Source organism: Eptesicus fuscus, chromosome 12 (genome assembly GCF_027574615.1).
Source record: "Eptesicus fuscus isolate TK198812 chromosome 12, DD_ASM_mEF_20220401, whole genome shotgun sequence".
Lineage (NCBI taxonomy): Eukaryota > Metazoa > Chordata > Mammalia > Chiroptera > Vespertilionidae > Eptesicus > Eptesicus fuscus.
The window spans coordinates 371,483-394,169 of NC_072484.1; the positions used below are offsets into that span (position 1 = coordinate 371,483).

The 22,687-nt window shown below is 60.1% G+C and overlaps 1 protein-coding gene across 2 annotated transcripts in view; it reads left to right on the top strand.

Annotated features, from left to right (window-relative positions):
* The window catches only part of ZBTB46 (zinc finger and BTB domain containing 46), a 43,065-nt gene that overhangs the window by 5,143 nt on the left and 15,235 nt on the right, over positions 1 to 22,687 (top strand). Inside the window, exons 2-3 of one of the 2 annotated variants that reach the window (XM_054724404.1) lie at positions 14,884 to 15,853; positions 20,806 to 21,090. In XM_054724404.1, coding sequence (XP_054580379.1) covers positions 14,917 to 15,853; positions 20,806 to 21,090 — 1,222 coding nt within the window. In that variant the 5' untranslated portion in view covers positions 14,884 to 14,916. The remainder of the gene's footprint in view (positions 1 to 14,883; positions 15,854 to 20,805; positions 21,091 to 22,687) is intronic. The other variant, XM_054724405.1, reaches the window with a different exon arrangement.

Genomic DNA, 22,687 nt, shown 5'->3' on the forward strand with positions numbered 1-22,687 from the left:
ATCTGCACTGAAAGCCCCGCGTCCCTGCCAGCCCCGTGGCGGGCAGCCTCGAGCCAAGCACTCCGCAGCCACATGTGCCCACGTCCCCAGAGGAGCAAGGCCACCACCGGAGTCGGGACAGAGAGGAGGATGCAGCCGTGAAACACTCGACTGTCCGGGGAGCGGCGGCCGCGGCGGGGCAGGAGCTCCGTGTCCTGGTCCCAGCTCTGGCCACACCCCCTCCGACGGCGTGGACCGGGCAGCGTGCTCGGTGCCACCTCGGCGTCCTCCCGCAGCAGTTGACGTGCGGAGTGTCTCTGGGTTCAGGGCACGTGGCCCGGAGTCTCAGGCGCGGCCGGTCGCACACAGGGCGGCCCGGCAGGGCTTCAGGTTGATCAGGGACAGGTGCTGCCCTCCGTGCGCCCTGCCTGGCGCGGGCATCTCGCGGTTCCTCTCCATCAGCACTCTCATCACTTCTCTAAGATGGTAGGAGTGAGAATTCACTGCTGAGTACCAGGTGAAGGTGGTGGTTTTCCTGTACAACCTTCTGAGATCAGAGAAAGGTACAGACATACGTTCTTGCCAGGCCCTGAGCGAGAGACGGTGCCCTGTGGCAAGCACCGGGCCGCCCAGGAGGTCCCCGGGCTGGACGTCTGGGCAGCATCCCGCAGGCGCCCTCTCCCCGACCTGGAGCGGCTGTTGCTGGTGTGTGTCTGTGTGTGTGTCTATCTGTGTGTGTGTGTGTCTGTCTGTGTGTGTGTGTCTCTCTCTGTGTGTGTGTCTGTGTGTGTGTGTGTGAGTGTGTGCTGTGTGTGTGAATGTGTGTGTGTGTGTGAGTGTGTGTCTGTGTGTCTGTCTGTGTGTGTCTCTGTGTGAGTGTGTGTGTGTGTCTGTGTGTGAGTGTGTGTGTGTGTCTGTGTGAGTGTGTGTGAGTGTGTGAGTGTGTTTGTGAGTGTGTGTGTGTGAGTGTGTGTGAGTGTGTGAGTGTGTGAGTGTGAGAGTGTGTGATGTGTGTGTGTGTGTGTCTGTGTGTGTGTGTGAGTGTGTGTGTGTGTGTGAGTGTGTGTGAGTGTGTGTGTGAGTGTGTGTGTGAGTGTGTGTCTGTGTGAGTGTGTGTGAGTGTGTGTGTGTGAGTGTGTGTGAGAGTGTGGTGTGTGTGTGTGTGTGAGTGTGTGAGTGTGTGTGTGTGGTGAGTGTGTGAGAGTGTGTGAGTGTGAGTGTGTGTGTGTGAGTGTGTGTGTGTGTGTGTGTGTGAGTGTGTGTGTGTGTGTGTGTGTGAGTGTGAGTGTGTGTGTGTGTGTGTGTGTGTGTGAGTGTGTGTGTGTGAGTGTGTGTGTGTGCCGTTTGATTTCCAGAGGCAGCTCAGGGAGTCGGAACCCTTATCAGAGCGGAGCCGAGGCTCTGGTCCCAGCGGAGCTCCTTGGAGAGCCCCCTCCGGGCCCAGCGTGAGTGGCACCTGCTGGTGCCTGCGGTCACTTTGCTTTCGTTTCTGGTTGTATCGGCGACTCCAGAAACAGCAGTGCGTGTGTTCTGTGTGAGGCGTGGCAGTGCCCGTTTCTGTGCTGATGTAGGAGCGTGCCCTGTGTGAAGACTTTTCTTCTCCTCAGCCTCAGAGTGTGTGGAGAACTTTCCAGAAATCATTAGCAGACATGCTGTCCACTGTGCATCTGTGACAGCCCTCCAGGCCGCTGGGCGGGGCACGGTGATAGCGGGCGTTGGACTTGCCCCGGTTTCCTTGCGTCGCCGGCAGCAGAATGAGCTGGAGCAGGAGTGAGCGGCAGGCTCTCTGCACGCCCCTGGTCGGTCAAATTGGGCTGACAGTCGCTCCCTGAATTTGGTTGGACAGTGGAGTCAACATTTCCGGGGCTGAGAGGCAGTTTTTAATCTTTTTTTAATCCTCACCCCAGGATATTTTTTCTGTTAATCTTTAGAGAGAAAGTGGAAGGTGGGGCAGAGACAGAGAGAGAAACATCGGTGTGGAAGAGACACATCGACTGGCTGCCTCTCACACGTCCCGACCAGGGCCTGGGGATGGAACCTGCAACCGAGGGACGTGCCCCTGACCCACGGGCGAATGCTCTCACCGCGGAGCAACCAGCCAGGGCTGAGGGGCGGGTTTGAAATGTTTTTGTCTCTGGTCTGGCCCCTGGTGCTGGATACTTTCGCCTTTTTTTCCTGCGTGGTGGGAACTCCAAGTGCCAGAGACCTGGGGCGGAGGGAGGCGGAGCGCCAGGCCTGAGGCTCCTGTGGAAAGGCCCGTGCCTCTTAGTGATGAGCAGAGCTCTCCGGTGGCGGCGGCGTGGAGCCGAGATCTGCCCGCGGTGCTTGTGCGCGGCCAGGGCGTCGAAGGGCCGGCGGCCATTCTCCTTCACTTTCGAGATCAGTGCCTGTGTCCCTCGGGGGAAGCACAGCGGGCGCAGCGCCACCTTTCAGCTCACCTGTCCGTCACCTGTATTTGCTTAATATTGCTCGCAACAATCTAATTTTTTTTAAAAATAAGTGTTTTTTAAAAAAATTTTAGAGAGATAGGAAGAGAGAAGGAGAGAGAGAAACATCAATGATGAGAGAGAATCATAGATTGGCTGCCTCCTGCACGCCCCACACTGGTTGAGCCCACAACCTGGGCATGTGCTCTGACCAGGAATTGGACCAATGACCTCCTGGTTCCTGGGTTGCCGCTCAACCACTGAGCCACGCTGGCCTGGCCAATCTCACTTTGTACTTAAACTTATTTGTGCCTTGTCTTTTTTTTTTTTTTTTTAAATATATTTTATTGATTTTTCACAGAGAGGAAGGGAGAGGGATAGAGAGTAAGAAACATTGACGAGAGAGAAACATCAATCAGCTGTCTCCTGCACACCCCCTACTGGGGATGTGCACGCAACCAAGGTACATGCTCTTGACTGGAATCGAACCTGGGACCCTTGAGTCCACAGGCTGACACTCTCTCCACCGAGCCAAACCGGCTAGGGCTGTGCCTTGTCTTAAAAATAAAAAATATTCATGCAATCATGAGTTTGATGTTTTGTTTTTATTTTTCTTGACACACTGACAGGAGCATGTGACTTAGGTAAGCTTGTCTGTGAGGGGCCAGGAGCCGCTCTCGGTGCAGCTGTGCTGTGTGCACCGCCCCTGGGGTCTAGCACACAGCGGGTCCCCCCTCCCTGTCCAGCTGCACCTGGAGGGCCGGAGCCCACACTTGTCTCCTGCTCACGCCTTTCCCTCCGCAGCTGCTGGCGCTGGCCAGGGCGTGAGTGGCTGTGCCTCGTGCTTTCTGGGAGTGAAGGGGTGGACGTCTCAGCAGTTCTCCGCTGGACCCGCCACAAGCTACTGGATGGGGCAGGCCCTCCTGGCAGGCCGTCGGGGGCTCAGTCCGTGTCTCGGGGCCTTTCCTGTCGTCTCGGTTGGGAGAAGTGGGTGAGTCAAGTTGCCGTGTTACGAGTTTCTGAGGCCGTTATGACAAATACCACAAACCTGGTGCCTTTAAATGGTAGAGCTTTGCCCTGGCTGGTTTGGCTCAGTAGACAGAGCGTCCGCCTGCAGACCAGAGGATCCTGGGTTCGATTCCAGTCAAGCGCACGTACCTAGGTTGCAGGCTCCTCCCCGGCCCGGGCCCTAGTTTCTCTCTCATCGATGTTTCTCTGTCTCTCCCTCTCTCTTCCACTCTTCCTAAAAACCAATCGGAAAATATCCTCGGGTGAGGATTAAATACGTAAGTAAATAAATGGCAGAGATGTGTCCGGTCACATCCGGGAGGCCAGCAGTCAGAACTGCCTCTCCCAGCGTCTGCGGCCGCCGCGTGCTGGATCCAGATTTCCCTTCGTTGGTTTTTGTTAATCTTCACCAGAGGATATTTTTTTTTCCGTTGAATTTTAGAGAGAATGGAGGGAGGGAGGAGGGGAGGAGAGAGACACATCGATCGGTTGCCCCACGCGCTCTGCGGCCGGTCCTGGGGATAAACCTGCAAACCAGGAATTAGACCTGCGGCCCTGTGGTGTGCAGGCCGGCGCTCCGGCCCCCGAGGGCACCAGCAGACGCCCCTCTTCTTTTGAGGACGCCGGTCAGACTGCCCAGGGTCACGGTGATGAGGGTCCGCACCCCAGACCGCACCGCCTGGACACGCTCTGACAGCAGCACGTTAGCGCTTCCCTTCGCCCGACTCGCTTCCGCTCAGCCCTTCCCGTCCCTGCCTCTGTCTGAGCTGCTCTGCACAGCCGGCTGTCGCCTGTCACGGCGGCCGTGCCCCCGACGGACGGCCCGCCCGGCAGACCCCGCGTTAGCAAGCGCGCCCGGCACTCCCGCACGCGGGCCGCACCGGCAGAGGGCACGGCGCAGTCCTTGCTCCCCCGCACCGCGTGTCCCGCAGGGCAGTGACGGAGAGAGACCAATGGTGACACTGCTGTGGAGAGCGTCGTGCGGTTCTTGTAACAGGACCACCAGGGAGGGCGTGAGGGGACCAGGCACTTCGGTGGGGGGAGTGGAGGGGGGGCCCGGGGTACCTACCCACAGGGGAAGTGGAGGGCCAAGAGGGGGCCGTCCACTGGGCACCTGTGCCCGCTGCCCCACCAGGCCACGCCAGGCCCTTTTCTGCCCCCCAGGCGGCTGGTGAGACCGGGCGCCCTTCCCAGCAGTGCTTTGGCCGCTTCACCTGCGGGTCCCGGGAAGCGAAGGGGCACAGCTGTTGAAGTGCCGTCTTCAAAGCTTGAGAAGACATCCTTGTGCTCTAGTGACGTGGCATTTGGTGCAGCAAATCGTGTGGCCAGCAGGTCTGAGACAGTCTGAAGCAGCACTGAGTGTGGGGGCCCCCGGGCGCTGCATGGCCATGGCCTGTGGCCTCTGCCGGGGCTCCTGGGGGGCACTTTCAGGGGGGCCGAGGCCCCAAAGAGTTTCTCTTTGGTCTTCAGCAGTCGGTCCGGGCCCGAGCTGTGGCGGCCGCTCTGCCCAGCGGGGGCAGGAGGAGCAGTCTGTGCTCCCTGGGGCTCCCCCTCCTGCAGGGCCAGGACCCAGGAGGCAGCCACACGTGCTGTGCTGTCAGGGAGTTGGTGAGTCAAGCACACAGTGTCCCTTGGTGCCCCCGCCCCCTGTGGGCGCTCCCACCGGGAGCAAGGAAGGCGCTTGGTTTCTCCATCGACGCCGGCCTCCCCTCCGGGCGCTTCCTCTCGTGCCGTCCTGCCGGGGGCGTTCGGAGGCCACGGGAACTCCCCTCCGGTCCTGCCGGGGGCGTTCGGAGGCCACGGGAACTCCCCTCCGGGCGCTTCCTCTCGGTGCCGTCCTGCCGGGGGCGTTCGGAGGCCCGGGGCCTCCCCTCCGGGCGCTTCCTCTCGGTGCCGTCCTGCCGGGAGCGTTCGGAGGCCCGGGGCGGCGGGGCCTTGTGACTAGGACCTTGCTTTGGAGGGAAAGCGTCGTCTCTGCTCCGATTCCGCCGTATTCTCCTTACGGACCAGCGTCTGTCGGGGCGCTCCGCTCCCCGCGGGCGCTGGGTTCTTAACGTGCCGGTCTCCTCGGCGTTTTCTCCTGCCGGGCCCTTGGGCGCTGCTGCTCCTCCATCACCAGCGGCAGCGCTGGGAACACCGTCGAACAAAGCAGCACTTTCGGCCGTTTCCTTGGTGGAGTCTGGGACCCACGTGACCCCGGCCCGGCGCCTGAGGTCCCCTGGTCGCGCGTCGCCACCACCGTAGGGTTTTTAGGGCTTCACAGTTCAGATTTTCCTGTGGACTCTTTCAGAGCTAGTACATCTCACTGGGTGTCTTTTAGACCCAGACAACTTTAACACTTTAACATTAAGTCATAGGGTTCACTTTGATTTTAAAAGCAGAAGAGACGGGACGAGGGATTCGCCCAGTACCCAGCGAGACCTTCCCTGTGTCAGCAGCTCAGGGCTGCTTCCTGCCAGGGCCCGGGGAGGCGGTGCAGGCTCCGGCACACCCTGGGCTGCCCGACAAGCATTGACTGCACTCCACGACCCCGTGTGGGCAGCTCCTGCACAGCAGGCCCTGAGGACGGTGACACCCCCAGGAGGGCCCTGGGTCTGGTGGGAGCTCTGGGGCAGGTGGGGCTTCCCCACTGCCCGGCTGAGCAGCCAGCACCGTCCATGCCGTTTCCTTCCGCGTGCTGTGCCCCTTGTGGAGAGCCGTGTGTGCCCGAGGCCCCGGAGCCCGCAGCCCTCTCTGGTGCATCCCCGCGCCAGGCCTTGGGGGGGCCACTTCTTCCCTCGTGAGTCATGGGTTTCATTTCTTAAAGCTACTTGGAGCCGCCCCTGCTCGGAGGGCCTTTCCCTCACATGACAGGCCATGGGTGACCTGGCCCTCCCCAGGTCACAGCTGTGACCCCATGCCTGGACCTGGCCAGGGAGGAAGACCCGCCCTTCCCCAGGCCCCTCTGACTGCTGTTGGGCTGCATGCTTGTGGGTCCAGGGGACGCCCCATGCTGGGGCCCGCTTCTGGCCTGGTCTGTCCCAGCTTGGCTCCTGTGTCCTTCACATGTCCCCGCCTCAGGCTCCTGCGGCCTGGCTGTGCCCTGAGCTGGTGCTGCTCAGCCCCTGGTCAGAGGTTCCGTCGGCTGCTGAGGTCCAGCCAGTTGTGGACCTGGCGTATTGGCGATGTCGACGTGGGCAGGAGCCGGGCGGTGGGCCAGGGCGGAGCTGCCCCCACCGCCTCGCCCTCCTTCCTTCAGCTCCTGGTGAGTGTGGACCTCTCAAAGGCTTGGCTCTTTTTTGTTTTATTTATTTATTTACTTTAAAAAATATTTTTATTGATTTCAGAGAGGAAGGGAGAGGGAGAGAGACTGAAACATCAATGATGAGAGAGAATCATTGATTGGCTGCCTCCTGCACTCCCCCCACTGGGGATCAGACCCACAACCCAGGCATGTGCCCTTGACCGAAATCGAACCCAGAACCCTTTAGTCCACAGGCCAAAGCTCTTATCCACTGAGCCAAAGCAGCTAGGGCTTGATAACTAATTTCTTTTTTTTAAAAAAGGAAAATATCTTATTGATTTCAGAGTGAGGAAGGGGGGGGGTGGAAGAAGAGAGAGAGGGAAGAGAGAGAAACATCAGTGATGGGGGAGAATCATTGATCGGCTGCCTCCTGCACGCCCCACACTGGGGATCAAGCCCGCAACATGGGCAAGTGCTCTGACCTGGAATCGAACCGTGACCTCCTGGTTCCTAGATCGATCCTCAAAAAGGCCTTTGCTCTTGCAGAAATGATGTCAGCTCGGTCAGTTCGAACTCTGCTGGACACCAGAGTGGATGTGTGACTCGGTTTGAACCAGTATCTGTGCTCCTCGGCGTGCAGGCCCGGGGCAGCCAGGCTTTTTAAAGAGTGGGAGAGACGGAGGGAGGGAGGGGAGAAAGAGAGAGAGACACATCGATCAGCCGCCTCCTGCACATCCCCTACTGGGGATGTGCCCGCAACCAAGGTACATGCCCTTGACTATAATCGAACCTGGGACCCTTGAGGCCGCAGGCCGAGGCTCTATCCACTGAGCTAACCCGGTCAGGGCGTCGACGGCGTTGCTTTTATTTCCTACTTAGATTCTTTTCTTGCTGGCACGGAGCACAAGGCACAGGGTGTCTCAGATTTAAATTCACAGAAGTGGTTTTCTGCCTTGTTAAACCTATTCTCTTTCTAATAAAATTTTAAAAATTTTCTCAAGTTGATGTGACTTTTCCTAGAGCTTTTGTAACAAAGGACCACCATGAAAGTGTATCTTGTCACCATTCTGGAAGCCAGAAGTCGAAACCAACGACAGGCCGATCCCCGAGGGAGGGTCCTTCCCGCCTCTTCAGCTGTCCCGTGTCCTTAGCCCCTGGCGCGTCGCAGGCCACGTCCCTCCCGCTTGCCCCCGTCTGCACGTGGCTTCCTTCTGTGCATGCCTGCACCTGCATGTCCTTCACAGGGACACTAGTCCTATTGGGTTTGACCCTTTTTCCAAATAAGGTCACATTCACAGGTACTGGGGTTGGACTTCAACGGGTCTTTTTTGGGGTCACGATTCAGCCCATGGAGGTGCATGACTGTACTGCTGCCCTGACTGCTGTGAGCTGTGGCAACCAGAACATCAGACCCACGCGTGGGGTCGAGTGCTGAGCTGTCACCTCCAATGGCGGCTCGGAGCCTGGACACCACGGGTGAGTGGCCATGGGCGCACAGCCTCACCACCCACATTCCCTGTCTCTTCCGACTTCTACCAGCGTGCAGACATTTTAAAAGTATTTCTCGAGTTGAACATGTAGGGTTTCAATCTCGAAGGTTTAATGCAAAAAAAAAAAAAAAAAAAGCCCTATAGTTTTGTTGACTCCAACAGTGAGCACTGAGCCGGTTCGGCCTGGAGCCGTGGGCCTGCCTCGGGGGAGGAGGCGGCACAGGCCCGCCCGCCTGCGTCCCGCGGCCGTGCCCAAGATCTGCCGAAGCCTTGTGTCCTCGGGGTGAGCTGACGGGAGTGTCGCTGCCTGTTAGGATCAGCATGGTCTGCTTTGGCCGTTTTGGGGCAGTGGTTAGGGCAGTGGTCGGCAAACTCATTAGTCAACAGAGCCAAGTATCAACAGTACAACGACTGAAATTTCTTTTGAGAGCCGAAACCGACTTCTGCGCATGGGCCACGAAGTTTCAATCGCACTGTACGTGCGTGCCCGCACGTGGTATTTTGCGGAAGAGCCACACTCCAGGGGCCAAAGAGCCGCATGTGGCTCGCGAGCCGCGGTTTGCCGACCACTGGGTTAGAGGGTCCCGGGTTCGATTCCCGGTCAAGGGCTTGTACCTCAGTTGCAAGTCCCCACCCCCATAGGGGCACGTTTGGGAGGCAACCAATCGACGTGTCTGTCTCCCGTCATGTGGGTGTTCCCCTCCTCTCCTCTCCCTCCCCCTCTCTCTAAAACACAGTGGAAGGATGCCCTTGGGTGAGGACTTAAAACAAAGAGCAAGCGTGGTTCACAGACAGAAGGTCCAGACCGACCCGGAGTGGCAGGGGGTGCCTGGGCACACGCACTGAGGTGACGTCTTCCCCTTTCTCGCTCCCAGCCCAGACCAACTTCCCCCGCGGAAGCAGAGAAACGGGAAGTCCCCAGAGCTGCCGGGCCACTCCGCCCTCAGGTGAATGCTCAGGGCCTCCCGCCCCAGCCGCTCTCCCAGGTGCCAGAACCCGAGTTAGGACGCCTGGGACCCTGTGGTGGCTGTGCTCCAGGCTTCTCCCTCCCCTCAAAGCACTGGCCTCTGGGCTCTCCGTCTTGGTACCTGGTGCCCCAGCCACCCTGAGGTCTGGCAGAATTCTCAACCAGCAGGCCCTGAGCTGGACGCAGGGTCTCTTGTTGGCCCTGCCCCGTCTCATGGTCACTTGTCCATCCTGAGACACAGGCTCATTTTCTCACGGTTCTGTGGCTGACTGGCCTCAGCCGGGTGTCTCTTCTGCCCAAGTGATGTTGTGCGGGGCCACAGTCTTGGAGCTGGGCTGGAACAGCCAGGGCAGGTGGCTCAGTGGTCTGGCACCTCATAGGGGTTGGGGCTTGGCCTGGATGCTGGGGTGGCTGCACCTTCCTCTCCACATGGACTCGGGTCTCTGCCCCTGCAGCTGTCTAGCTGGACACAGACCCATGAAAGTGCAGTGTGGATGCTGCTCCTTAAGCCTCTGAACCTCAGAGTGATGGTCCACCCTCTGAATGCTTCCTGTGGGTACCTCCCTCGAGGAAGCTGCCCCCAGCCCAGCCCCTCCCCAATGGCCCCACAGCACTTTGTACTGACCTGGAATCACCCTACTCTGGCCTAGCCCTCGGGGAGCCGGGGGCTGCCTGTCTGGGCAGGTGGGTGGTGTCCTCACAGTTGACCCAGGCTGCTGTGCACATCCGGGCTGGCATGTAAAGGGGTTGGGCTAATGTGTGATGCGAACACAGTCACCATTTGGCTCTGTCAAGGCGTACAGCCATGTGACGTGAGCTGGGCAGGGAGGGGACCCCCCATGATGTTTGGAGGAGGGTTGGCCCTTGTGGTTGGGGTAGGGGTGCAGGAGAGAGGAAGTAACATGTGAGCAGGCGGGGAAGGTGCTCCAGGCTGATGGAAGTCAAGGAACCGAAAGAGGCCAGAGCAGCAGGGAGGGAGGAGCGGAGGCCGAGGGTGGGGCTGGGCCTGCAGAGCCCCTGACAGAGGGCAGTCACCGGGGTGCGTTTTCAGAAGGTCACCCCGGCTGCGGCTGGGAGACGGCACATTCCGCAACCAACAGCGTCCATTTGTTCTCACAGAGAAAATTCAGGTGCCTGGCCTCTGGAGATGACTTCTGCTCACATTTTGGAGTGTTTCTTTCCAGTGAGGAGCTCATTTAAAAACTTATTTTTAAAAATGTTTTTATTGATTTTTAGAGAGAGAGGAAGGAAGAGGGAGAGAGACAGCTGCCTCCTGCACGCCCCCTAGTGGGGATCGAGCCTGGGTGTGTGCTCTGCCTGGGAGTGGAACCTGGGACCTCCTGGTGCACGGGGTGACATTCAGCCGACCGAGCCACACGGGCCGGGCTCACTTTTAAATTTTAAAACGTAACCATGAATGTAACACTGTGTCTATAAGTTTGAGTTATAAAGTGGGTTTTTCAACACACAGTGAACCATCTGAACACATCAGAAGGGAACGGTGCCGCGCAGTGAGGAGGGAGCCAGGGGTCAGGGCTGCCTGGTTCTGTGGGACGTGCAGACGCCCAGGGTCGGTCTCTCCCTGCACAGCGGCGCCCTGTGGCCTGGTGCCCCTCCAGAGGGAGGGGGTGTGTGATGTCCCGGGTTTTCTAACAGGACCACACCCTGTCCTAGGCAGCGGAGCTGATCCTCTCCCCGCCGGAGGACCTCCCTCAGGGCCCTCCCGGGAGGAGGCTGAGCAGGACCCTCCGGATTCCTTGCCTCGGAGCAGCGTCTCTGTGCTCACAGGTGCTCTCCATGTGTCTGCGTCCCAACTCCCCTTGTTATAAGGACACGGGCCACACGGGGCTAGGGGCCCCTCAGCCTCATCTTAACCAGTTACATCTGCAATGACCCTCTTTCCAGATAAGGTCACCTGAGCTCCTGGGGGTTAGGACTTCAAACAATGAATTTTGGGGGGACAACACCCACCCACAACAAATGTCAATAAACAAGTGCAGGTTTGTAGCTGAGCAAGAACAGTCCCACAAAAACAGACTTCTGGTTGCTTTATTAGGGAGTAGCTTACGTACAAACGCTGCTGTCGCTGGTGTGAGCGAAGGGTTCGCACACGCCTGTGAGAGCGCCGGCCACGGCCCAGAGCCCTCGGAGCTCGCTGCTCTGCCCGGCCCGGCCCGGCCTGGCCCTGCTGACTCCGGCTCCTTCCCGGCAGACGAGGCTGTGTTTTCTGGAGTTTCATAGAAATGGGCTCCTGCCCCGTCCAGGTGTGTGGAGGGATGTTCAGACAAGCTCGGGAGTGGGGAGGCGGGCACGGTGCCCGTCCAGAGGCCGCCGCCGCCGCGGGCCTGCTGCGGGCTGCACCCGCTCGTTCGCCTGTTGGTGTGCATTTGGGTGGGTTCCGGGTTTGACTGTTAGGAATAAAGCCGCCGTGCACATTCCTGTGTAAGTCCTCGCGTGGTCCGGTTCCCACGCCCCTTGGGTCGGTTCCTGGTGTTGGAGTTGTCGGGTCCTAGGCTCTTTGCTCAACTTTGAAGACACTGTCAAGCTGTCTTCCAAAACGGCTGCCCATCTTACGTTCCCGGCAGTGGAGCGCGGGTCCCAGTGCTCCCCCTCCTCGCAGACGTGGGCGTGGCCCCTCTTCCCATCCTGGCGGGAGTGCAGGGGCTCTGCGTTCCCCGGAAGGCATCTCCCCGCTTGGCCAGCTGCATGTCTTCTCTGTGACCTGTCTGTTCAACACGGGTCCCATTTAAAACGTGTCCTGCGGCCAGGCGTGTGTCCTGCGGCCAGGCGTGTGTCCTGCGGCCAGGCGTGTGTCCTGCGGCCAGTATAATCGCAAAGACCCGTTTAGTGGAATTGGGCTCAGACGTCCCTCCTCCTCAGGAGGCCGTGGGAGCTGCCTGGCCTCTGGCGACCAGGACCACACAGTTTGGTTCTAGCGCTACAGTTACCTTGTTCCCACTTTAAACAACAGTTGTCTGTCAGGTCACACTTCAAGGAAAATGTTAAGTAAGTTTAAGTTAAGCCTCACTGAAAAGCAGAGGTGAAAAGCAGAGGTGAGAGGTGAGAGGAAGTGTGGAGATGTTTGAGAGGCGCATTCACGTCTTATGAGCTGTTCCAAATTTTCGAGTGTGACCCCTTCCCGGGAGCAGGGTGCCAGCGGGGTCCCGGGCCCTGCACAGACCGGTGCTCTCGTCCGGGTGGAACAGGGACAAGACGGCTAAGTTGCATCCACTGTTTCACATTTTTATTACAACAAGTTGCCTTCCTGGCAGAGCTCCTTGGGGACGAAGGGAAAATTACCTGCCCTGCTCCCAGAGCTAAGACTGTGACCACACAGTGCAGCTGGCGGCCCATCCAGGCGGCCTGCACGCCCACGGGCCCTGTGCATTCTGCAAGAGGGCGACTTCCTGGCCTTTATCCAGGAAGCACTTGTCCTTGGAAACGGCACCGAAAGCATCAGGCACATTGCCTGCCCAGACAGGACGGCCCGCTGAGCCCTTCATTACCCACCGCCCGTGGTCATGTGCGTCGTCACCGTGTCCCTGCTGTCCATGGCAGGGCCACTCCGAGCCCCCAGGTCCATTCTGGCCAACTCAACTTTGGGGGTTTGGTCTGGAACATGGATTCAAGTTTGTTTGGTACCAATGTGGTTGTTTCAAGGGGTGCCACACCTGCCCCTTGGATGCATGATAAGTGCCCTCTGCTCCGGGCAGCAGCACAGGTGATCTGTCCATAGGTGTGAGCCCACAGGTTGTTTCCATGAGCTGATGTGTGTCCTGTGAACAGATGTGTGTTCCCTAGACAGGTGTGTGTCCTGCGGGCAGGTGTGTGTTCCATGGCCAGACGTGTGTCCCGCGGCCAGGCGTGTGTCCCGCGGCAAGGCATGTGTTCCGCGGCCAGGCGTGTGTCCCGCGGCCAGGCGTGTGTTCTGTGGCCAGGCGTGTGTTCTGTGGCCAGGTGTGTGTTCCGTGGACAGGCGTGTGTTCCGTGGCCAGGTGTGTGGTCCGTGGCCAGGTGTGTGTTCTGTGGCCAGGTGTGTGTTCCGTGGCCAGGTGTGTGTTCCGTGGCCAGGTGTGTGTTCCGTGGCCAGGTGTGTGTTCTGTGTCCAGGTGTGTGTCATGCGGCCAGGTGTGTGTCCTGCGGTCAGGCGTGTGTCATGTGGCCAGGTGTGTGTCCTGCGGCCAGGTGTGCCTCCATGGGATGATGCACTCCACCGGACAGGGCAGGTGCTGTCCCTCACACCGTGAGCTTGCCCTAGTCTCCGGTGCCCTCACTGTTGGTGGGTATATGACAGGACTGGCTTTGCTGTCCAGGGTGCTTCCAATTTTAGGATCACAGTTGCCAAACAGTGACTGGGCAGCTGGCCATCAGGCAGCCATTTTTCTTCGTCGGCCAGGTGGGCTGGACCCCACAGACATCTTCCTGACGCTGAGAGATTTTCAAATGAAACACAAATGCAGCTGCCACCCTAAGCTTCCCGGGATGGAGGGTGTCCCCGGATTTCCGAGCTGACGAATCTACTGAGATGATCGTTATCTTAGATTACGTTTAGTTCCGTGTCCTCGTCCTTTTCTCCTAATGAAAATGGTATCGTCTTCTCACGACAAGTCTCTGTGAAGCACTGGGTCTAAGCTGTCCTGACTGAGGGATGCCCTCCTTCAGAACTGGCCGTGCCGTCCGCCCGTGAGGTTGTTGCTCTCCTGTTCAACGCGCTGAGCTTCCTCGCCCTTCCCCGCCATCTTCCTGGTTCCGCGGGATCTGTTCCACTGGCGAGTAGAGACTCAGTCAGGTCGGAAAGCAGGCAACGAAGCCAACGCTTCCTCTTTCACACGGAGCCTTGGTTCCCCCTCGTGTGGCCAGGAACCAGTCGGATGTATTTAGCGAAGGTGAGGGCACACCGGAGCAGGTGGTCCGAGTCCAGCATGGCTGGTGTCCTTCTCCGAAGGGCACAGGGACAGGGCACACAGGGAGGTGCCATGGGGAGGCAGAGGCGGGTGGGGATGGCCCACAGCCAAGGCGGCCAGGGGGCAGCCACTGGCAGGTGCGCGTCCCTCGGCCTTCAGTGGGAGGGACCTTGCTGACACCCCTGTCTGGGATTCAGGCCTCCAGACGCCGCTAGAGCAGAATTCTGTTGTTCAAGCTGCCCTGGCTGTGGCGCCTCGTCCCAGAGAAACCACGGTAGGCAGCGGAGAGAGAGGACGAGGCGCACGGGTTGGGAGAGACAGGCGGAACGCTCGGGGGGTGGGGGCGGCGCCGCATGGAGACGGACAAGGTACTACAGCTGCCTGGGGCCCCCCCAGGGTGCCGCCCTCTGCCCGGGGTCCTCGAGGGTCCAGAGCTGGTCCAGGGCCTCCTCCTGGGCCGGGGAGGGCAGCCCTCTGGAAATGTCAGGGTGAAGGCTGTGACGGCTCAAGGGCTTTCCGTAGGAGGTCTTCCCCCTTTGTGCTTTGTTTTTCGGATGTCCCTTCGGAGGCGAGGGATGAGGACACAGGTGACTTAACCTAGGTTTTCCGTTGGGTAGGAGCGGGCTCCGCTTCACTGCTCATGGACATGGTCCTCGTTTGTGCAACATTTGCTTTGTGTTCTGAGAGTTGGCTGTATGTGTAGGGTTCTGTCCAAAAATCGTGTCCGTGCTGAGGGCCTTGGACCAGAACCTCCCTTCCCTGCCCCGTCCTCGGCCGGGCCCTCTGGGTCTGTGCTCGGGGCCGCGGGCTCGCCGCCTTCCTCCCCCCTTCCTCCCGCACGCACCCGGCCACCGGAGTGAGTAACTGCGCCTTCCTGTCCCCACAGAGTCTGTAGGAGAGGCGGCACCGAGGCTTCCCGATGAGCAACCGGCGGGAAGACATGGAAATCACGTCCCACTACCGGCACCTGCTGCGCGAGCTGGACGAGCAGAGGCAGCACGGCGTCCTGTGCGACGCGTGTGTCGTGGTCGAGGGCAGGGTGTTCAAGGCCCACAAGAACGTGCTGCTCGGCAGCAGCCGCTACTTCAAGACGCTGTACTGCCAGGTGCAGAAGGCGTCCGAGCCGGCCACGGTCACGCACCTGGACATCGTCACGGCCCAGGGCTTCCAGGCCATCATCGACTTCATGTACTCCGCCCACCTGGCCCTCACCAGCCGGAACGTCATCGAGGTGATGTCCGCGGCCAGCTTCCTGCAGATGACGGACATCGTGCAGGCCTGCCACGACTTCATCAAGGCCGCGCTGGACATCAGCATCAAGCCGGACGCCTCGGACGAGCTCTCGGAGTTCGAGATGGCTGCCCCGCCCGGCAGCGGCGCCGACGCGCTCCTCTCCGCCGTGATGGCCGGAAGGAGCATCTCCCCGTGGCTGGCTCGGCGCCCCAGTCCCACCAATTCTTCTGGAGACTCGGCCATCGCCAGCTGCCACGAGGGAGGAAGCAGCTACGGCAGAGAGGACCAGGAGTCCAAGGCCAACGGCGCCGACGACCTGTCTGCGCAGGCGCTGTGGCCCGGCGACGCGGGCTGCGGGCCTCTGCGCGTCAAGGAGGAGCAGAGCTCGCCCTCCCACTGCGGAGGGAGCGAGCCGCCCGTGGCCCGGGATGGCGCCGCGCAGAACCCTTTCTCCGAGCAGGCCGCAGGGGATGGCTGGCAGCCCACGGGCCGAAGGAAGAATCGGAAGAACAAAGAGACGGTCCGGCACATCACGCAGCAGGCGGAGGACGAGAGCCAGGCCGGGTCCCCGGGGCCAGCCTTCTTGCAGACGTCCGGGCAGCCATTCAGCGGCCGTGACTCAAGTAAGCCTTTCCTTTGCTCCCGGGGCTCAGACGCGGCGTGGGGCCGTGGCTGCTCGCTTCGTAGACAAAGGGACACACTCCCCAACGCGCACGGTGGCTTCCCCTGGTGTTTTCTCGCAGCCCTGGGGTCCCCACCTCGCGGTGCTGAGCCAGTCTTCACGCTGGACGATGCTTTGTATCTGTTTCCCAGGTGACTGAATAGCAATTAAATTTCCTGAATGTCAGGTGCTCTTCCTGATGGTAGTTCTGGTCATGCCGCCTTCTCAGTGGCACCTGGAGGAATGAGCACCCTGGGGACTCGAGGGCGATGGTTAGGGTCAGGAGAGTCCTCTCCAGAAAGAGGTTAGAAATCAACCGAGTGAGTGGACAGAGATAGGCAGAAGGCAGCAAACTGTGGGGTGATAAGTCCTAGAAAATGCCACCGATGCCGTGTGCTGGGGGGCACCCGCGCTGCTGCCCGGAGGCTCTGGGGGCCCTGGGAGCCGTTTCCGCTCTCCTCCGTGGAAAGTCTGCCCTCTGGCCCCGGGCACCGGAGCTCGCATCGCTGTCGTAAAAACACGCGAGCCACAAACGACACCCTTGTAACCATTTTAAGCGTGAGGTTCACTGGCATTAAATACAGCCACATTGTTGTGCAGCCATCACTATCTGTTTCCCAAACTTTCTCTTTATCCCCAAATTGCAACTCTGTCTTCACTCAACAGTGGTGTCCAGCATGCACTATAGCCTGACGATTCCTTCTCAGCCTCATGGCCACTGTGTCTGCTGGCTGCTGGGTTGACCAGGGTCTCGGCCTGGCTGGGTGACTCCGTGTGGGGCGTCCTGGGATGTTAGCCGGTAGCAACCCGCCCCTAGTTGTAACCATCAAAAAGTCTCCAGACACTGCAAAGTCCCTGATAGCAGCCCAGGCCTGCTGGAGCTGAGCCAAACTCAGTGAGAAGGAGGCGGTGTCTGAGCCGATGGAAACGCCCCCTGCCCCCTGCTGGCGGTCGGTGAGGAGAGGGACAGCAGTGCCGGTCTGCTCTTCACTTGGTGTCGCCGCCCACCGGCTCTGATAGGGCGGGGAGTGGCCGGGACAGAGGCTTTGCCCCAAACCTGCTGAGGGTCCGTGGGGAGGGACCGCCTGCGCTGAGCTGCTGGAGGCCTTGGACGAGAGAGAGCCGTCTGTGCTGAGACAGCAGCCTGCTGAGCGGGGGCTTGAGGTTTTAAATGCAGTTATCAAGCAGAAGTGCTTTTAGAATCCAACAAGTGATTTCAACTGTGTACTCTTGTTAATGTCTTCACGCCCTCGGGTTACCAAGGCAACCATGAGCTGCTCCTACTGGGTTGTACCGAGCTGCTAAGACAGGACAGAGGTTGTGGGCTGGCGTGGGGCTGTCTGCCTGGCTCACGGTGTCTGCTCACCCCGCCTGGCCGGGGCGGGGCGGGAAGCGTGTGCTCCTCAGCGAGGACCCTTTGTTTTCGTGGAAGACTTACTGAAGCTTAGAGAAGAGTATTTTTCATTCCTGGCCCACTCATGGGAGAAAAGGCCCTGCCCCAGAGGAACACATCATGTGGTTACCACCCAGTGTTCGGGGCGCCGGCGTGGACGCTCAGGTGTCCAGTCCAGCGGCGGCAGCCCGCCCTGACCCCTCTGTGCCCCCTCAGCCATGCTGACTCTTGGGCCTATTACTGTTCCGAGTGACTTTTTTCTGAGCTAAAGGCCAAGTGCATTCTAGCCTGGTGGCTTCCAGGGAAACATCCGGAGTCACGTGTGATGTGTGTGTAGGTCGTGGGAAGTAGCATTGATATGTGTAGACGTGTGTGCAGACAGTGATGTTCTGGGTCCAGACGGACCTTATGCCAGACCTGTTGTCCCTCTCCCCGTCCCAGCCTCACCCCGCCCGGACCCCGAGGAGGCAGGGCTTACCTCTGGGCCAGGAAGAGCCCAGTGCCTTGCGCCAGGCACCCAGAGGCCCCGCGGGCACGGTGCTGGCCGGGGCCTGTGGGTTAGTGAAGTAGTGAATGTCTGCACTGAGCCGGGACCAGGACGTCCTGGGCGCGTGGGACTGCGGACCGGCTTCTGTCGGGTGCCGGCGGCCTCGGTGGCTCCTCGCTGGCCACGCCCGCCCACAGCCTCTCTCCGGGGCTGAGTCCGACGCTCCCAGCCCCTCCGGGTTGGTCACTGGGGCTGAGACTGTGGCCTCTCCTCTTGTCCCCTCCTGGAAGGTGGCGGGGAGGGCCGTCCCCCGCCGGCATGCCTGGCCGCAGCGCCGTCCTGAGCCGCACAGGACAGAGGACGCCTTCGGAGAAGCTGGCACCGCCGTGTTTGTTAACTGACAGGCCGCTTTGGTGACCTCCGCTGTAGAGCATCAGCTTGCTTAGGGTTGTATTTGGGGGAAGAGCATCTGAACGAAAAGTAACCCACATGCTGCCACCAGCCCACGGGGGGCGGGGGGCTGGCCCTGCCTCGGGGCCGCGGGCCTGGGCGCTTCGCCTGCTCTGCGGTGCGGCCCTCCCCTCCGGAGCCAGAGCGGCTGTGCCCGCGTCCGGGCTGAGCGGACGACCCAGGCTCCGTGCTGTGGACACGGTGCTCCCACACAGACAGCAGGCCCTGTGGGTGGGCGGGCTGGCGCCGACCTCCGCTGGGGAGAGCGTGTCCGGCGGGGCCGGGGTCGCGCCCTGCGCCCTGGGCCCTCCTGGCTTGCGCTTCTGCGGCTTGTCCGCGGGCCACACTGGGAATCATCGCCTGCACTCACCCTGGGCTTTGCTGAGCGGCCAATGTAGTTGCTTTTCCTGCTCAGGGGGCCCCACGCTCCAACCAGAGGGTGCCTGAGGAAGAGCTCGAGTGAGTTCTGGGCGGACGAGGGACAAGGCCGGGCAGCCACGCCGGGCCGGGTGCGGAGGCGTCTTCTGTTGCCTGAAACCACCAACGCCCGTGACCGGCCCCTGGCCACGGCCAGGCCGCTGCCCGCTGTAGGACGAGCTCTGGGCGCTCGGCGCCAGTCTGTCTTGTGCTTTCGTTTCTCTTGAGTAAAGGCCTCGGCGTGGAGTGGCTGAAGGGCGGCTTCAGGGTTATGAGGAACGGTCAGCTTTTTCTCTTAAATATGTTCCTATTGGTTTCAGAGAGGAAGGGGGAGAGAGAGAGATGGGAACATCAGTGATGAGAGAATCATCCGTCAGCTGCCTCCTGCACGCCCCCCACAGGGGGTCGAGCCTGCAACCGGGCATGTGCCTGACTAGGAATTGAACCTGGACCTCCTGGCTCACAGCTGGACACTCCGCCGCTGAGCCACGCTGGCCGGCAGACTCTCTAAGTGGTTGCACCGTCTCCTCTGGGGTTTGGGTGGCCCCACATCCTCTGTGGCTCGGCCTGTTGTCTGTCTTTTTAATTTTTATTTATTTTTTTAATCTTCTCCCTAGGATGGTTTTCATTGATTTTTAAAATTATATTTTATTGATTTTTTTACAGAGAGGAAGGGAGAGGGATAGACAGTTAGAAACATCGATGAGAGAGAAACATCGATCAGCTGCCTCCTGCACACCTCCTACTGGGGATGTGCCCGCAACCAAAGTACATGCCCTTGAACGGAATCGAACCCGTGACCCTTCAGTCCGCAGGCCGACACTCTACACACTGGGCCAAACTGGCCAGGGCTCTTTCCTTTCCTTTCCTTTCCTTTCCTTTCCTTTCCTTTCCTTTCCTTTCCTTTCCTTTCCTTTCCTTTCCTTTCCTCTCCTTCCCTTTCCTCTCCTTTCCTTTTCTTTCTCCTTCCTTCCTTCCTTCCTTCCTTCCTCCCTCCCTCCCTCCCTCCCTCCCTCCCTCCCTCCCTCCCTTCCTTTCGTTCTTTCACTGTCTTCTTAATTTTAACCACTCTAGTGAGTGAGTTTGATGAGTTTTGACAGATGTTACACCTCTGTTAGGAGAGAGACCATTTCCACCACCAAGATGCTCCCCCTGCCCTTTCAGCCAGCCCTCCCACCACCTGTGTCCTCGCAGCCGCCCCTCCAGAGCCTCACAGAGCGTCATTTTGAGACAGTTGTAGATTAGCGGCCCACGGTGAGAAGTGATCGGAGACAGCCTGTGCTCCTTCCTGTGGTGCCCAGGACAGCACCGTGCAGTCACAGTCAGAACCACAGCCAGGACGCCGAGGCTGCCGCAGCCTCGGACCCGAGCCCACGGCGCAGCCACCCCTCTGTCCACGCCTGTGACGCTCGGCTGCTCTGAGTCCCCTTCCCGTGGCCGTGGCGTCTGTGAGTCATTCCTGTGCTGCCGAGTGCCTTCTGCCCTGGCTGTGTCAGCCGACCCCTTCGCTCGGCTGTGGGTCGTGTGGTCATTTTGGAGGTTTTGGCCGTGACACCCAAAGCCGCGGTGAGCGCCCGAGCCAGGCTGTGGCCGCTCACCTCCTGCGGTGTCCGCTCCGGCTCAGGAGGTCACTGCCGGGTGCGTGTGGCATGTTTGTGGGCGGTGGCTGTGTGACAAGTGTCCTCTCGTGCGCTCGCTGGCCGCCAGCTCCTCCTGTGGGGACCTTGTTTGCTTGTCACTGCCGAGTTGACAGTTCTTTGTGCATTTTCTCCCAGTCTTTGGCTCATTTTTATTTAACACTGTCTTTTGAGGAGCATACATTTAAAATTTTGACCAAGTCCAGTTTGTGACCTTTTTTTTATTATGGCTCATGCTTTTTGGGTCTCCGAGCTAAGAAGTCTTTGCCTAAGATCACAAAGATGCCTCCCATGAGTTTTTGCTGGAAGTTTATAGATTTAGGGGAACAGGTAGGCCTGGGAGCCAGGTGCAGTCCGAGCCTGTGGGCCCGGGCGCAGCCGGGAGCGGCGGGGGCCCAGCAGTGCCTCCCCGTGCCCGGCGTGTCCTGGACTGCGGCGGCGGGTCGGTGGGCCCGACAGGAAGCGCGTGGCCCTGGCTGCTTCCCACCTGGAGAGGCTTGAAGTGACCTGCACGTTCTGTTTCCTCCCAGATTCAGACTTGACCGTCGCCGAGGCCAGCAGCTCCGACAGCCGAGGGGACAGGGTGGACCTCTGTGCCCACGTGGACGAGGGCTTCCTGGGGGCAGAAGCCAGCTACCTGGGCCGGCCCCTCACCCCCGAGAAGGACGAGGCGCTGCAGCAGGCCACCGCGGTGGCCAACCTGCGGGCGGCGCTCATGAGTAAGAACAGCCTGCTGTCCCTCAAGGCCGACGTGCTCGGGGACGACAGCGCCCTCCTGCTGGAGTACCTGCCCAAAGGCACCCACTCCCTGTCTCGTAAGTGCAGGCCCCGCGGCCACTTCTGTGTGATTCTGAGTGTTGAGAGGAGCAGAGGGCGTCAGGCCCACCGGGTGGTGGGTGTGGGCGTCGTGCGTGGGGCTGGCGACCAGCCCTGGGTCCAGGTGCCCGAGGACCCCCCTCCCGAGGTCGTCAGGAGGTCACACGTGTGGGGCTGTCAGGGCAATAGGGAGGGCAGTGCGTGCTTGTTCAGACGTTTCCTCCTTGAAATCGAGGATCTAAACCTAAGACCTGCTCGAGCTCAGGAGCACACAGGAGCGGTGAGCAGGCTGGGGCACAGCCCTGTGCGGTCAGGAGGGGCAAGGGGCAGCCTCCGGCCTCCCGCCCGCTCGCTCCCCGGGAGGCGCGAGGAGGGAGGCCAGGGTGGGCTCCCGGCTGTGTTTGCACGCGGGGACGCTGGTCACACAGGGTTGTTAAAAGGACTTGGGTGCTGTGCTAAGTGCCCCTGAACCCCAGGTGCTCGGAGCGACGGCTCTGAGAGGCCTCCGGCAGCACCGGGCGCTGGCTTGTGCACCCGCCCGCCCCCGTGCCCGCTGCGCGCCAGCCGGGCGGGAGCCCTCCCCCGCGTCACCGTGTTCTGGGACACTGGTGGCCGCTCCCATGTGCAGGCTCTGAGCGTGTCAGCAGGGAGGAACCCCGTGTCTGGCCGCTCCCTGGGGGGAGGGACCCCAAGCAGGCGGTGCTGCGTGTGGAAGAGATGAGGTGCCCGCCGGGCGGGCGCTGAGCACCGCGGGGAGGCGCCTGCCAGCGCTGGCTGGGCCTTGGACATCATCTTCGTTTTCAAAAACAATAGTTTGTAACTTGGTCTTCATGAGCACTAAAACATTCAAGTTTTTGTGTTAGAGTGACAAAAACTGCTTATGGCTAATAAAGACTAACACTGGAAAATACGTTTTACGTGCCCTTTGTTTCCGTGGCTGAAGTAAGAGCCGCTGCCAGGCCGGAGCGTGTCTGTGGACCGGACTGGGTTGTGACTCAGACCGGGGCTGGCTGGCGTTGGGCATGCTTTTACAAACACGCCAGGCCTCCTTTCCTGCATCTGAAACGGGGGATAGCGTCTCCGACACAGCGTCTGGACTGAAAGCAGCGTTTGCCCTGGTTGTGTGCTCCGTGGGTAGGGTGTCAGCTCAAGGACCCATGGGTCGGGGGGGGTCAATTCCCAGTCAAGGGCACGTACCCGGGTTGCAGGTTCCAACCCCCACCCCTGATTGGGGCGCATGCGGGAGGCAACCAATCGATGTGTCTCTCTGTCTCCCTCCCTTCCACTCTCTAAAAAGCAGTGGGAAAAATATCCTCAGGTGAGGGTGAACAATCAGTAGATAGATAAATAAGTAATAAATAAATAAAACAAAACAGCTTTTGTAAAACGCCAAACACGAAGCCAGGCGTGTGCGAGTCACTCCAGGATGCCAGCCCTTCGGCGTGAACGCTGTGGCCCGGCAGAGCAGCGGATGGTGTCGGGACGGGACACGGAGGTGTTGTCTCGGGCCCGCGGGCGCCTGGCATTGACACTCGGCAGGTCCAGCAGCTGGACACCAGCCGGGGATGACTGGGCAGGGTTTGTGGGTGATGAGAA